Source organism: Colletotrichum navitas, assembly GCF_030913465.1.
Source record: "Colletotrichum navitas strain CBS 125086 chromosome Unknown LY79scaffold_16, whole genome shotgun sequence".
In the NCBI taxonomy this organism is placed as follows: Eukaryota; Fungi; Ascomycota; class Sordariomycetes; order Glomerellales; family Glomerellaceae; genus Colletotrichum; species Colletotrichum navitas.
Window position 1 is genome coordinate 578,362 of NW_026850562.1, and position 12,742 is coordinate 591,103.

Genomic DNA, 12,742 nt, shown 5'->3' on the forward strand with positions numbered 1-12,742 from the left:
GAGCGTTTTGTGAAGGGACATCGTGGGATTGACCGGTCAGCTGTACGCGGAAACCTGCTCGGGACAGTATAGTATCGTATCTGGCAGGCAACCAGGCCGTAACTGGGGCTTGACAACCCCGTATTAACAAGCACTTTCTTTACACATACACATATCATGTTACACAAACTCACTTGCTCCTTTGTGCGTGACACTCCGAGAATTGTGTGATGTAGGCAGAAACCTGGCTGGGATGGCAAAAACAGCAAAAACATACTGAAAGCACGTAGGCGAGGGAGTGACTTAGCAGCCTGGTCTACTTTACGGATACATAGGTAGTATTCAGGCTTAATGGCCAGGCCATTTTCTCTGCATGCCATTCGCGGCACATATGCGCCCACCCCTCAACGGTTTTAGCTACTTTGGTCAGTAGCGGCTTGGCTGACGGCTGGCAGATAAACGAGACGCATCGTTCAAGCCGGAAGTTGCACCCACTCCCCACTCAAAGTGCTCAAGCCGACCGCCACGAGTGCGCTATTCTCCCTAGTTCTTCATCGTCAGCATGCTTTACCACTTGAGACCCAACACCCAGTATGTCTAACCCGCTGGGCTACACCATCAGTTGGATTTGCGCCATCAGTACCGAATACGTTGCCGCCTGAGCTTTCCTTGACTCGGTACACGACCCGCCCGAGCATGTTGCTCCCCACGATAGCAACGAGTATACACTGGGCCAAATGGGCAAACACAACGTGGTGATTGCTGTCCTATCGGACGGTGAATATGGCTTATCGACAGCATCTGCGGTCGCCAAGGGCATGCTGAACTCCTTCCCTGATGTTCGCGTGGGATTCATGGTTGGGATTGCGGGCGGAGCACCGACGCGTAGTCCTGGCTGCGATATTCGCTTAGGGGACATTGTGGTCAGTTCTCCTCGCGACGGACATGGTGGTGTGTTCCAATATGATTTTGGCAAGTTGGTACAAGGCCAATCGTTCAAGCCAACTCGGATCCTCAACCAGCCACCTGATGTTCTCAGAGCTGCTGTAGCTGGTCTCAAGGCCGAGTTTGAAGAGAGAGGTCACGCAATCAACGAGGATATTGAAGAAGCCCTTAAAAGGAGGCCTAAACTATGATCGAAGTACAGCCGACCTCCTCCAGAAACAGACAGGCTCTTTTTGAGTCACGTCACCTTGAACCCGAATGATCCCATTGAGAACCCTGGGCCGGAATTGGTAGTTTCCCGAAAGCTGAGGACATCTGATGAAGATAACCCAGCAGTGTTTTATGGGTTGATTGCATCAGCAAATCAACTCATGAAAGACGCAAATATGAGAGACCAGCTTGCAACCGACAAGGGGGCTTTGTGCTTCGAGATGGAGGCTGCCGGGCTAATGAACCATTTTCCGTGTCTAGTGATTATTCAGATTCGCACAAGAACAAAGATTGGTAGGGTTATGCAGCTATGACGGCTGCTGCGTACGCAAAGGCGTTGGTGTGCCGAGTTCAGCGAACTAGACTTGAAAACGAGCCCAAGTTGACAATTCTTACTTCCCAGAGTAAATAAATAAACAAAGAAACCGTTATGCTAGATGATGGACGGCACTCTAATCTCGTTTGATCAGTGCAAAAGGTTAAACAGGATGTTGCTCAAGTCAAAAACCAAATGGAAAATCAAATGGGAAATCAAATGGACAGCCGCGTCTTGGACAGGCTATCGGTTGCCGAGGAAGCCGAGTATGACTCCCACTTCAATCAGCACGAACCCAAATACCATCCGGAAACACGGGTTAGCTTTTTGAAGGAAATTGAAACATGGGCGAAAGACCGAAGAGACCAACGTGTGTACTGGCTTATCGGATCCGCCGGTATCGGAAAGTCGACCATCTCACGGACAGCTGCCAAGAATTTCACCGAAGAAAAGCTGCTCGCTGCTACGTTCTTCTTCAAAAGAGTCGTGGCGTCTTGTAGCACGGCATCTTTTCTATTCAGCCCAGTTGCTCGTCAGCTGGTAAGACGGCGACCTGAGGCCCAGCAGTTCATTTTGAAGGCCATCGCAAAGGCGGAAAACATATCCTCCAAGGGCATCGCAGTCCAGTTCAACAATCTCATTCTGAACCCACTGGAAAGAGCCTACGCAGAAATTGCCTTCGGAAAACTGTACAAGACGCGTTTCAGAGAGTCCTATTGGAAAGCCTTTTCAGCGAGCCTCGATGGACTACTATCATCGGATTTAGGGTCGTCAGATTCAGAGTCATTGGATCCAGATGAAGAAGAGAAGAAACTCGAAAAATCCATGGAGAATCTTTTGAAGAAAACTACAAAATGATTTTCAAGACTGGGCTTGGATGTAATCAAGGACGAGAACATGAGATACAGCGCAAGAATACTCCAAAGGTCCACCCAGCTAGGTCTCCGTTCGTATCGGAGGTGACTGCCAGAAATGATGCTCTGAAAGAAGCTCTAAAGAAAGCTCCAGAACCTTTTTTTGGAGAAGGCTCGAAAGAAAGCTTCAGAGGAGGCTCAAAAAGAAGCTCTAGAGGAGGCCTGCAACACACATGTGTGGGACACAGGGCCAGAGACACTGATTTTGGTTCTCGATGCACTAGACGAGTGCTCGGTAGACGAAGATATCGAAGTATTCGTCCCGCTGCTTGCCAAGCTTGCATCTTCAAAGGCGTGCAGCCTCAAAGTCTTCGTGACTAGCAGGCCAGAGGTGGCTATACGCTACGCGTGGGAACCAATTAAAGAACTTTTACGAGTTAAACTTCACGAAATAGAGCCAGATTTCGTGTCTCAAGACATCATGGTCTTCCTGAGAGACAAATTATCCGAGATCAGAGAGCGATGGAACTGACGGAAATCCACCGATCCCTCTCAGCAGCTAGAAGCCGCATGGCCGGGCACCCGGAAGTTGCAAGCACTAGCTGACATGGCCGATCGTCTATTCATCTTTGCGGCGACCACTTGCCGTTTTATCGCAGACTCCCTCTATAGTCCAGAGAAACAACTATCCCGTGTCCTCAAAGCTGCGATGGAAAGCGGTATTAACGACCGATTGACTCCAACATATCTCCCGGTTCTATGGCAATTCAAGGCGGGTAGAAGCAAGCGAGAAGCAGATGTCCTACTCGAAAGGTTCCGCAGAGTGGTTGGCACGCTCGTTCTCCTCGAGAAACCATTGCCAGTTGCCTCAATAGCAGGCTTGTTGGCGACCGACGAGACAGATGTCGATCGCATCTTGGATTACCTCAGGTCAGTGATTGATGTTCCTGAGGACAGGAGATCAGCAGTAAAGCCTTTCCATCTCTCTTTTCGCGATTTTCTACTGGGTCAGAAGGCAGGAGACTTCGCATTAGACAGTGGACTTCAAAAAAGCACATCAAAAGATCGCGCTCGATTGTCTGGACTTGCTCACAAAAAAGCAACCTTTGAGCTACAACATGTGTAATATATGGCCGGGAGACTACCGATCTGATATACCGACTTTCCGCTCGAGGGGGCCCAAACGTCGGCGCTCGCAATCTCCCCCGATTCAACATGGATAGCATCACTGACAACCGATACAATCCCGGGGAACAAGCGATGGAAAGTGTCACTTTGGGGTGTTCATACAGGATTCGAAAGGACACTACTGAAACATGTGCCGATTCGCGGCACAGTGACAAGCCTCGAATTTTCTCATAGTTCGCAAAAGCTTGCGCTGGTGGACGCGAGGAGTCTGATCCACCTTTGGTCGGTCCCTTTGGGTCAATGTTTTGCGGTGCTCAGGGCTGTGCACTGGGTTCAGGAAGTTTCATTCTCTTCGGACGACTTGTTTCTCACCACGCGGTATGGCAAGATATTGATACCGAATATCAGGCGTGACGGTTTCTCGAGATGGTTGGGGACCGACAAGCCTGCTTTGCGAGGTACAAGCACCGCAGTGGCACGGCTTTAGAATCAGCCACAGCGGACAATGGATTACTTGGAATGGGCGCAACCTAATCGCATTGCCGTTTCACCAAGAATGTATTGTCGAGGCCGAAATTCTGTTTCGTTACAACTCCGCCGTTGAGGATTCCTGCATCGCATGGGTTACAGCTGAGTGCGAAAGGCTAAACGTTTTTGCTTTCCCATCAGATGCGAATCCATCAAAGTCAAGAATAGTTGATGAAAAATGGAAGGAAAATTGCCATTGAAAACTCGTGGCTAACCATTAGGAGTTCTGACGAACACCATGATGCTTTTAGTTCCTCCTCCTCCGTAGAATCAAAGGCGGGTAATGCCTTATAGATCTAACATGGCTTATAAACTCGCTATAGCACCAAGGCAGACGAGCAAAGAGCGAAAGCCGGGTGTCCTACTGTACTTAATACTAATTCTCTTCAGAGGTGCGTTCTTTATAGTATTTCCAGTATTTCTAGTGTTATGCTTGCGGCAACTGATCCGCCTTACTTGCCAGAAAGCTTCATTTCATAGAGGTTGGCCATGTAGCAACAGTTGTCAGCAGACACAGCCCCCATATATGAGACTGCCCTCATAATGATCGCCTCCTCGAACTGCCATGTTTGTTGCTTGCGGGCTATACCTTTCCTGTTATTGATGTTTTTATTCCTATTGTATGGTGTCTACGCCCTCTAAAGCCTTCTGTTCCATTCGGATTTGCTGTAATGAGATGGATCGAATGGCCTGGCTTGAAAGCTTCAAGTAGTGAAGTGCATCGCCGTGAGACTCGATAGCAGCTCCATCCAGTTGTTCCTGTACCAACTCGAGTTTCCGACCATCATACTGACTCATAACAGCTTCCCAAGCCTGAATGATGGATGTTTCCATGATAAACCTCCATGTACCTTTCCAAACAATTACAGCTTGTTGTGCGTTATGGAACGCCTGGTATCTGAAGAGTGCTGCTAGCCCCTTTCTTCCGTTCCAGATCTCCATTATTTCTAACCGGGGCATCTTCATAGCTGCTGCTGCTGCTGCCCGAAGCATAGCTCCAGTCTCGGTCGGATTCTCGTCGGGCGTGAGTAACTTTGAAGTAAGAACAAGTGATGTTAGGTTTGGCCACTCCCAAGTGGGATCAATCTCCAAGAAATAGCTGGCATCTGCGATAAAGGATGCTGCGAGATGCTCAAGCTTGAGACTGGCGAGCGCAACCATCTGGCTAACAGCGGGGTCGGGGCTGCGGATCCTGTCGCACTTGGACAAGTCCTCTCCCCACAGAAATCGCTGCATAGTAGTTGGGTACTGTTGATTAAAATTCTCAAAGACCACGAGTCTTTTAAGACTATTGGTGCACCGTTGGATAGACTCGAAAAGATGTTGGTAGCCTAGACAGATGAAGCCGATCATTAGCAAATGAGTACCTACACGATTCAGGGCGGGCAACAGCCTGAAAGAATACGGGGGTTGCGCAGCAGTACTCACCTTTATCTGTACGTCTCTGCAGGACGTCCCATTCCCTCCAGGGTTCATAATAGACTGCCTGAAGCCTGGGAAACCGGGCAAACATACGTGCTAGCGAGGCCGACTTCCATCGCCGGCGGCTCTGTTGCCGGAGAAGTAAACTGGTTACAGCTGGAACTGAAGGAAGCTGATCCCACCATTGGAGCTCCGACTGATAACTATCAAACGGTCCCACCTCCATGACTTCATTGAACACTTTCAAGATAGCATCGCTGGGTGGGGCCGAGTGTCGAAAACCGGCAACCCAGCCATGTTGAGGGTCATGATGGTCCCGGTTTAGTATCATCGTCTCTGGACAATGATCACCCGGCGTATCAAAAGAGACGTCGGGCATAAAGTTCAGGTATGGGAACCAATGTTTTGAGTCGCTAGGTGAATAGATACTGATATCAAGTGTTAGATCATTGTAAGGATCCCATGTGCTGAGAATCGAAAACAGATCCTGGAATCCTGTGGTGATGGGACATTTATCTGTACCGCTGATCTCAAATGCCTCTTCGTACTCGTCTTGGGTGAGTTTTCCCCGGTCAGGTGCGCACGTGGTACAATCGTAATCATCAAGTTCTAAGCAGAACCAGATATATTTCACCAGAGCCCGGTTCCTCTGAATCACCGCGTTAAAATTGGCTAGACATGAGGGAGTTAGTCTGAGTCGAGAAAAGTTATGTCGCTCGATCTCCGTTTGCCATTCTCGAGACACCGTGGCCAACGGCCCCAGTCTGCAGCCGTCTTGCATCAGGCATTTAAAGATGAGAAGCCGGATCTCTCTTGGCAAGCCATCCCATGTTGAGCCCCGTGGCTGGAGCATGGTGTGATAGACCAAGTGCTTGAATAGTTTCGGTGATTAACTGATTAATATAGGTAGAATTAGTTTGATGTGAGTGTATGCGATTGTTGTGGAATGGAATGTGATTCAATAATTGTCGGATGTGTGGGATAACAGGGAACGGGCTGGATATATAAGGGTGTCAGAGACTTTCAATCTGGGCGTGTGAGTCACAAGGGGGCATATCAAGTTTTCTTTGAAGAAAAGGGTTTGAATTACAAAGCAAAGTTTAGAAATCTTGTTCCTTAAGTTCAAGCGTGGCTGGAAAAAAAGACACCCTGCTGGGAAGAATTCCACCTGAATCCGCTTCATCTGTATAGGTTACAAACATCTTTTTGAGTCTATTCAATATTAGACGTTATCTTAGTGCGATCTCGGGCGGCAGAGAGAGGGGAATAGCTCAGGGTTCTGAAGGGCTTTTTTGCGTCGAGCCCGGGAACCAACATCTATTCACTCCCCGAATGGTCTGATACCCCCCTCCTCCGCAGCTAAACTACAAGCTCCCGTCACATCGGCGAGACCGCAGCATCGCAACACCAGCAAGAGATTCCCCCTACTGATGGAGCCCAACAATGCCCACCTTGAGGTAATGATCATTCTTCCGTATCTTCTCTCCTATTTCGCCACCCTTCAGCTCCTCGACGTCCCACTTCGCCCAGACGAAGCGGCCGTGCAGGAACCGCGCCTCCTCAGAAGCGGCCCAGACAGCGAAGTTTCCAGCCAGCATGACTACAAGAAAAAAGTTTCATGTCAGTTAGGGATTCAACAGACCTAATGGCATTTTTTCCTTCTTGTTTTTCTTTTAGGGAAGCTCACCATCGTCAAAATCAAACATGTCCTCTGGAACGCCACCGTTCTTGAACGCCTCTGTCCAAACCAACCCTGGATGAAAGCTAATAACTTGCATGTCCTCAGGAGATGTGTCTTTAGCAATTAGCTGCATCAAAAGCGTTCCCGCATTTTTGCTAGCACTGTAAGCAGGATATAACCCTGACTTGTGAAAATTGTGGATGCCCTCGCTAGAAACGTTGATGAGAAACTATAGGTCGATAGTTAGTTGCCTAGTTACTTTATACGTGATTGCAACTTACCTTTTGCTGCCCCTTACTATTATTCTGGTTATAAAACCTCCCAGCGAAGTCTAATAACGAGAGGGTATTTGTAGTAAAGCCCTTCCATACGGCATCCCTCCCTGTCGCTAGAATAGAGCCAGGAGCAAACATCTGAGCAGCGTTAAGTACCAAGACGTCAATAACAGTACCATCCTCTTCAAAACCCTTCCATAGCTTTTCGTTGCTCTCAAGGTCATCTACGTCGCTCTGGAACCCACTGAACTGGACGTTTTTATACTCTTTCCTGAGTTTCTCAACAGACTCATTAAGAATATTTTGGCGACGGCCAAGAATAATCACGCGCTTTGCTCCTGCTTGAGCAAAGCTCTTGGCGACAGCAAAGCCGATACCTGCAGAGCCACCTGTTATGAGGACCGTACGCCCATTCTGAGATAGCACCTGGCGGGAAGGAAGAATGGCCGAGTAAGGCTCTCTGTGGATTGTCTTGGTGAATGTCGTCCCCGTTTCAAAAGGGGAAGTCGAAGTTAGGGTTGACACGAGTTCGTCCATTGTGGCATTGAGATAAAGACTAAAAGCCCGATGCTGGATTTTACCACTACATCTACACATACAGAGGCAACTATGTTTGATTATAAACTTTTTTTTTCCGTAGCATTACTTGTACAGTTAGGTTTGTGGTAGATCAGACAATTACTTTGGTGACAGGCCGAAATAAAGTTTGCTCGAGTACGTATACGGGTTGCAATAATCCTTGTTTGTTACTTGCTTGTAACGTCCATCTATCTCGATGGTCTGCATTGCCCTGTTGCACGCAAAGTGCGTGGCCTTGGGGGTACAATGCCACCACTATCTTGTGGATACTAATCGGACAACCCCTTTAGTTACAGGCCGAACCAATCGAGACCTGCCTATTTTCAGGATCGGCCCTGGAAGAAAAATCGTTCCGATCCAATGACAAGCCACTCAATTGCCACAATAAGTAGGTCTAGATCCGAGTTTGACTCGTGTTTGCTCCACCCAGCCCGAAAGCATCGGGAGACTTGGCTGGGAAAGCCGAGTAATAGCGACTCTTGGCAGAACCATGTCCGGATAACTTTGGTTATTATACAGTTCATGGCTTCGCTAGGCATCTGTGGTCCTCTATCACGTTGAGAAACCTCTGGCCAATGTAGCAGTCTGTTATTACAACCTTCGCCATGTCTTCGTTCTTCCTTATGGTTCTCAGATCTATAGATCCTCGTCGACGACAGAAAAGCGACAGGGACAAGTCTGCACCCAAGTGGCGATCCACCGACACCGTCTTCCCGGTCCACGCGATCGACAACACAGCTACTCTGAAGGCGATTGTGACTAGTCAAGCGTTGAGATTTAACGACGTTCTTGATGGAGACCTACTATACAGTTCCCTAACAGAGCTCGTGAGCACCGGGAATTGGAAGAAGCTTGGCGGTCGTTTTCGGCTTAATGTGCGCCTCCCATGCATGTGATGCCTTTTGGTAGGGGTAACAGACACTGACAGCTTCATACAGAGCGCCAATGACCTAGAAATCCATGTTCCCGCCCACTTTTCAGAGACGGTACCTGCTGTCTCTTACACGCAAGCACAGTATTCTGGGAATATCGACGAGACCGAGGACGCAGAAATCTTGCAATCCCATGTGGGGAAAGCCCGTGTTGTTGAAATACCGGATAGCGCACGGCGTTTTCTAGTGGGTCCCCATACGGCAATGTCTCTTGAAGACTATGTCACGCGTGACATACCCTTGATAAATCTTCATGTCATCAATTACGCAGACGCTACGTTGGTCACACTGACCTGGCCGCACGCCTTAACCGATGGCATGGGCTATATAGGTATAGTAAAGAACTGGTGCAAGGTCTTGTCAGGTTCAAAGAACGAAATTGAGGACTTGGGTGGACTACACGAAGATCCTCTTACTGTTGTGGCCGCGGATACAGGCCCAGACAAAGAGCCATTCGACCTTGACCAAAAGCAATTAAGGGGCTTCGGGCTGTTCTTGTTCTCCATCAGATCTCTAATTGCCTGGGTTTTCACCCCAAAGATCCACCACAAAGGCATAGTCATACCAGGTCCCCTATTCGCCCACGTCAAGCAACTGGTTCTCGAACAACAAGAGGCTCTATTCAAGGATGATCCAACCAAGAAACCGTTCATCAGTAATGGAGACATACTCTGCTCGTGGCTGGTACGATTGGTGTGCTCGGAAACTTTCACCTTATCCAATCGATCAGTTGTTCTCATGTCAGCAGTTGACATACGATCGAGACTCCAGAAACTGTTCAAACCTCACACCGTCTACGCACAGAACCTCTTGGCTTTTAGTTATACGTTTGTGCCTTTGGCCGACGTACTGATGGCCCCCTTGAGCCTCTTTGCACGCCAAATTCGGGAAAGCCTCATGCGCCAGACTTCCGAGTCTCAGATTTACGCAGCCGTCCGACGCAATCTTTGGTCCATCTCGACAATTGGCAGAATGCCCCTCTATGCCGACCCAGACAGCGTACTTGTGGTTCTATCTAATCTCGCAAAAGTGAGTTGGCATAACGTGTTCGACTTCAAGCCAGCCGTCGTTACGAAAGGGCCACACAGCAAGGTAGACAATGTCGGACTACCTGTGTGGCAGTGCGGTTGTTCTCAATCAAAAGATAGCTATGCCATCTCTATCATGCTTCACGGGGCAGACTTGGATGGAAACTACTGGGCCGAGGCCACTCTTCCAGGTCCAGTTTGGAAGAACTTACAAAGGCAGCTATCGGAGTGGGAAGAGTCGGGAACAATCAAGATAAAATAGCTATAAAAACCATTATTATGTCGTAGCAGAAGTTCAAAGTTGTCGCCAAGCCCATTCTCGGTTTGGGTAGTAGGTTAACGGACAACATTGTGTTGGACAAGCTATAAGATTACGTAGTAGTTAACTCCCAGCCTTTGACCTCTCATCCCGTTTGTAGTGTAAATTAACAGTGAAAAGCAGCTGGAAATCACAGCGAGGAGGACAGATTTCTAATGTTTACACTTTTCACATCTATAGTAGTATCCTACTTGTAACAGTAGTAGGGCTTTTAGACAAGCTTATAAGAAATATATGCCTTAATTATTGTCACAATATATAAGCTACTATTACTGCCCACATAACTAACAGCTTTGTCTTTTACGTGACAGTTATAAGCCTAGCTCCTACCTACTAGTATACCACAATAGTATATATGCCAATTTAAGCGCAGTAACTAGCTATAGATCTTAAGCACCGTGGGTTTAATTCCTATCAGGGTCCCCTTGTTAAAAATCCTACTAAAGTCTATATAGATCTTCATCACCTATAATTAGCGAGATGTACCTAACTAGGTTTTTATCAAAAGTATGTTCAGATCAAATATTCTAGGTTAAATCTAGGGGGTATATCACAATATATAAGCTACTATTACTGCCTACGTAACAACAGTATTATTTTGTTACGTGACAATTATTGTACATTCTACGAGTATATATAGATAGACCATGCCAAGTATGCATTCTAGCTTGAGAAATTCCCCGTAGCGTAAGATATCATTTTTGGGGCTACGCGGAATGGCAGCAAATCTCCTGAATTTCCTGCCAGCCGCTGTTGCGCATAGAACCATGTGGGAGTTGAGTAAGATAGAAAGGCCAAAACCCATAAGAAGCCCAAAAGCCTCTTGACAACCTTTGGCAACAAGATTACCTTACCCAAGGTTCCGAGGAACAGATCCTCCATCATGATGCCAACAGGCTGAAGAAGAAAAGTCGTAAATGAACCGGCTTCTGAGGATGGAATTCCCATGCCCAAGTCCGAGGTGACATGGAATATGCCAGAGAGCAAGAAGGTGAGCGATAGCCGAGTGTAAACAGACATCTTGGTACCTCGAGGGATGCCGAGGAGTTTGTCGGAGATGGCATCGGCGTGACCCGTCAACCATTTCCGCAGAGTCTGATGCCAGTAGAGACTATAAAGGGTCAGACTAAATGATCGGACTTGAGGGCGGATCTGCAGACTTACCCCCAGAATCGGCGCAGCGAATAGGCATCCAAAGGCGAGCCAAATAAAGGCGGCCAGGAACTCGGGCTACTCAACCCCGTCAAGACGACTGGCAATGACACAAGGTTATACTGGAGCACCAAAACGCAGTAGATGGTGGCGTAAAAGAACACAGTCGAAGTTAACCGAACGCCGAGGTCTTGCCATGAGAGCTCCAGAATATCGAGACCCAAGGTTTGTTTCGGAACAGAGTAAAAGACAGGATTGTCAGGCTGTAGGTATATGATAAGGTCCATTAGAAAATAGGCAAAAGCTGTCTGCCCTAGCGTTCTAACGGCGTAGGCAATGCGAGACCGAGGCATGCTGTACGGCGGTATGATCCGGATCAGCCATTTCGTCCCGATCCGTCGCAGATTCCACACCGTGAGAGAGATGCGCAAAACCCTGATGGCTAGTGAAAATGAAGAGTTTCCGGAATAGAAGTCGGTCCCAACGGCTCGGGAAATAATTATAAGTTCCGAACTGCTCATGAGCTGTTGCGAAAGGAAAGGCACGACGGTAGCAGACGAGTAGGGAGACTGGGACAATTCCACGAATGTTTTCTGAATGTTGAAGGTAATGACGCCTAGCAAGAATACGCTGGCATAACGTGTTCTGCTGGTTGCTGAGAGCCCCAATATCGAGATAGAGAGAACGACGTAGTGGGCCACTAGGAGACCAGCCAGCCATTGACCGCCGTAAACAGTGCTAGTTGCCGTAGGATTCATTGCCAATTGTTCGAGGAGCGTTGTAGTGTCGAGGACCAGTTATTGCTGACTCATTCGGTGTGGACGAAGCCGGGCAAAAGTAGTTGAAGAACGCTTATCCAATGCCCTCGTCCGGAGTTTCATGCCCCGGCCAAACCCATTATAGGAAGGCCGAGCCGGTGCGACTATATCTTATGCTTCCGAGACGACGACGCCGGGGTCGTATAGCGCCCCCCTACTGCACAGACCACGCGGCAACTCGGATCACTCCTTGACAAGCACTCCGGTGACCCGAACATCACGGTTTGAGAGTGTTCGTCGGATCTAAACTTTAAAAACAAAGCTAATATTATTATCTAGAAAATTAATCTAAGCTTAGTTTAATTACAGGCACATGCATATTCTTTATTAAATAATTTAGGACTTTTATATCTACACAGTAACAGCATTAGCTACTACTTAAATCCTAACGCTATATTAAGATACGTAGCTGCCTACGCCAACCCGCAGGGCCTAGGTAACTTGCAGCCTATAGCCCTCTAGGTCGTTAAGGATAAGGGGCTTATTGGAAAGCTAGCTAGAAAAGTCGTCCTAATTATAGGCAGTAACACTAGCATTAGCCTTAAGACAGTGTACACTATACACAATACAGGGGTA

At 47.9% G+C, this 12,742-nt stretch overlaps 5 protein-coding genes across 5 annotated transcripts; 2 read left to right on the forward strand and 3 right to left on the reverse strand.

Moving 5' to 3' along the window:
• Positions 1–488: 488 nt before the first annotated feature.
• LY79DRAFT_648397 (uncharacterized protein) lies at positions 489–4,228 on the forward strand (the record flags this gene model as incomplete). Its single annotated transcript, XM_060562506.1, is given in 10 exon segments — positions 489–618; positions 643–1,059; positions 1,141–1,394; positions 1,433–1,538; positions 1,605–1,990; positions 2,009–2,150; positions 2,553–2,788; positions 2,861–3,341; positions 3,358–3,426; positions 4,212–4,228. The coding sequence occupies 10 exon segments, from the start codon at positions 573–575 to the stop codon at positions 4,226–4,228; spliced, it is 2,154 nt and encodes a 717-aa protein (XP_060416439.1). The 5' UTR covers positions 489–572.
• Positions 4,229–4,427: 199 nt separating this feature from the next.
• On the reverse strand, positions 4,428–6,335 carry LY79DRAFT_547567 (uncharacterized protein). The gene is made up of 2 exons (XM_060557334.1): positions 5,389–6,335; positions 4,428–5,291 (listed from the first exon to the last, which is right to left on the reverse strand). Exons 1-2 carry the CDS (start codon positions 6,233–6,235, stop codon positions 4,576–4,578), a joined length of 1,563 nt encoding a protein of 520 aa, XP_060416440.1. The 5' UTR covers positions 6,236–6,335; the 3' UTR covers positions 4,428–4,575.
• A 181-nt stretch (positions 6,336–6,516) lies between these two features.
• LY79DRAFT_681737 (short chain dehydrogenase) lies at positions 6,517–7,875 on the reverse strand (the record flags this gene model as incomplete). Its single annotated transcript, XM_060564572.1, has 3 exons — positions 6,517–6,982; positions 7,070–7,292; positions 7,345–7,875. 3 exons carry the CDS (start codon positions 7,873–7,875, stop codon positions 6,807–6,809), a joined length of 930 nt encoding a protein of 309 aa, XP_060416441.1. The 3' UTR covers positions 6,517–6,806.
• Positions 7,876–8,365: 490 nt separating this feature from the next.
• Positions 8,366–10,246, forward strand: LY79DRAFT_657922 (uncharacterized protein; the record flags this gene model as incomplete). The annotated part of the gene is made up of 3 exons (XM_060562716.1): positions 8,366–8,679; positions 8,827–9,878; positions 10,166–10,246. Exons 1-3 carry the CDS (start codon positions 8,523–8,525, stop codon positions 10,244–10,246), a joined length of 1,290 nt encoding a protein of 429 aa, XP_060416442.1. The 5' UTR covers positions 8,366–8,522.
• A 513-nt stretch (positions 10,247–10,759) lies between these two features.
• Positions 10,760–12,210, reverse strand: LY79DRAFT_547570 (membrane bound O-acyl transferase family-domain-containing protein). The gene is made up of 2 exons (XM_060557335.1): positions 11,361–12,210; positions 10,760–11,307 (listed from the first exon to the last, which is right to left on the reverse strand). Exons 1-2 carry the CDS (start codon positions 12,104–12,106, stop codon positions 10,860–10,862), a joined length of 1,194 nt encoding a protein of 397 aa, XP_060416443.1. The 5' UTR covers positions 12,107–12,210; the 3' UTR covers positions 10,760–10,859.
• Positions 12,211–12,742: the final 532 nt, after the last annotated feature.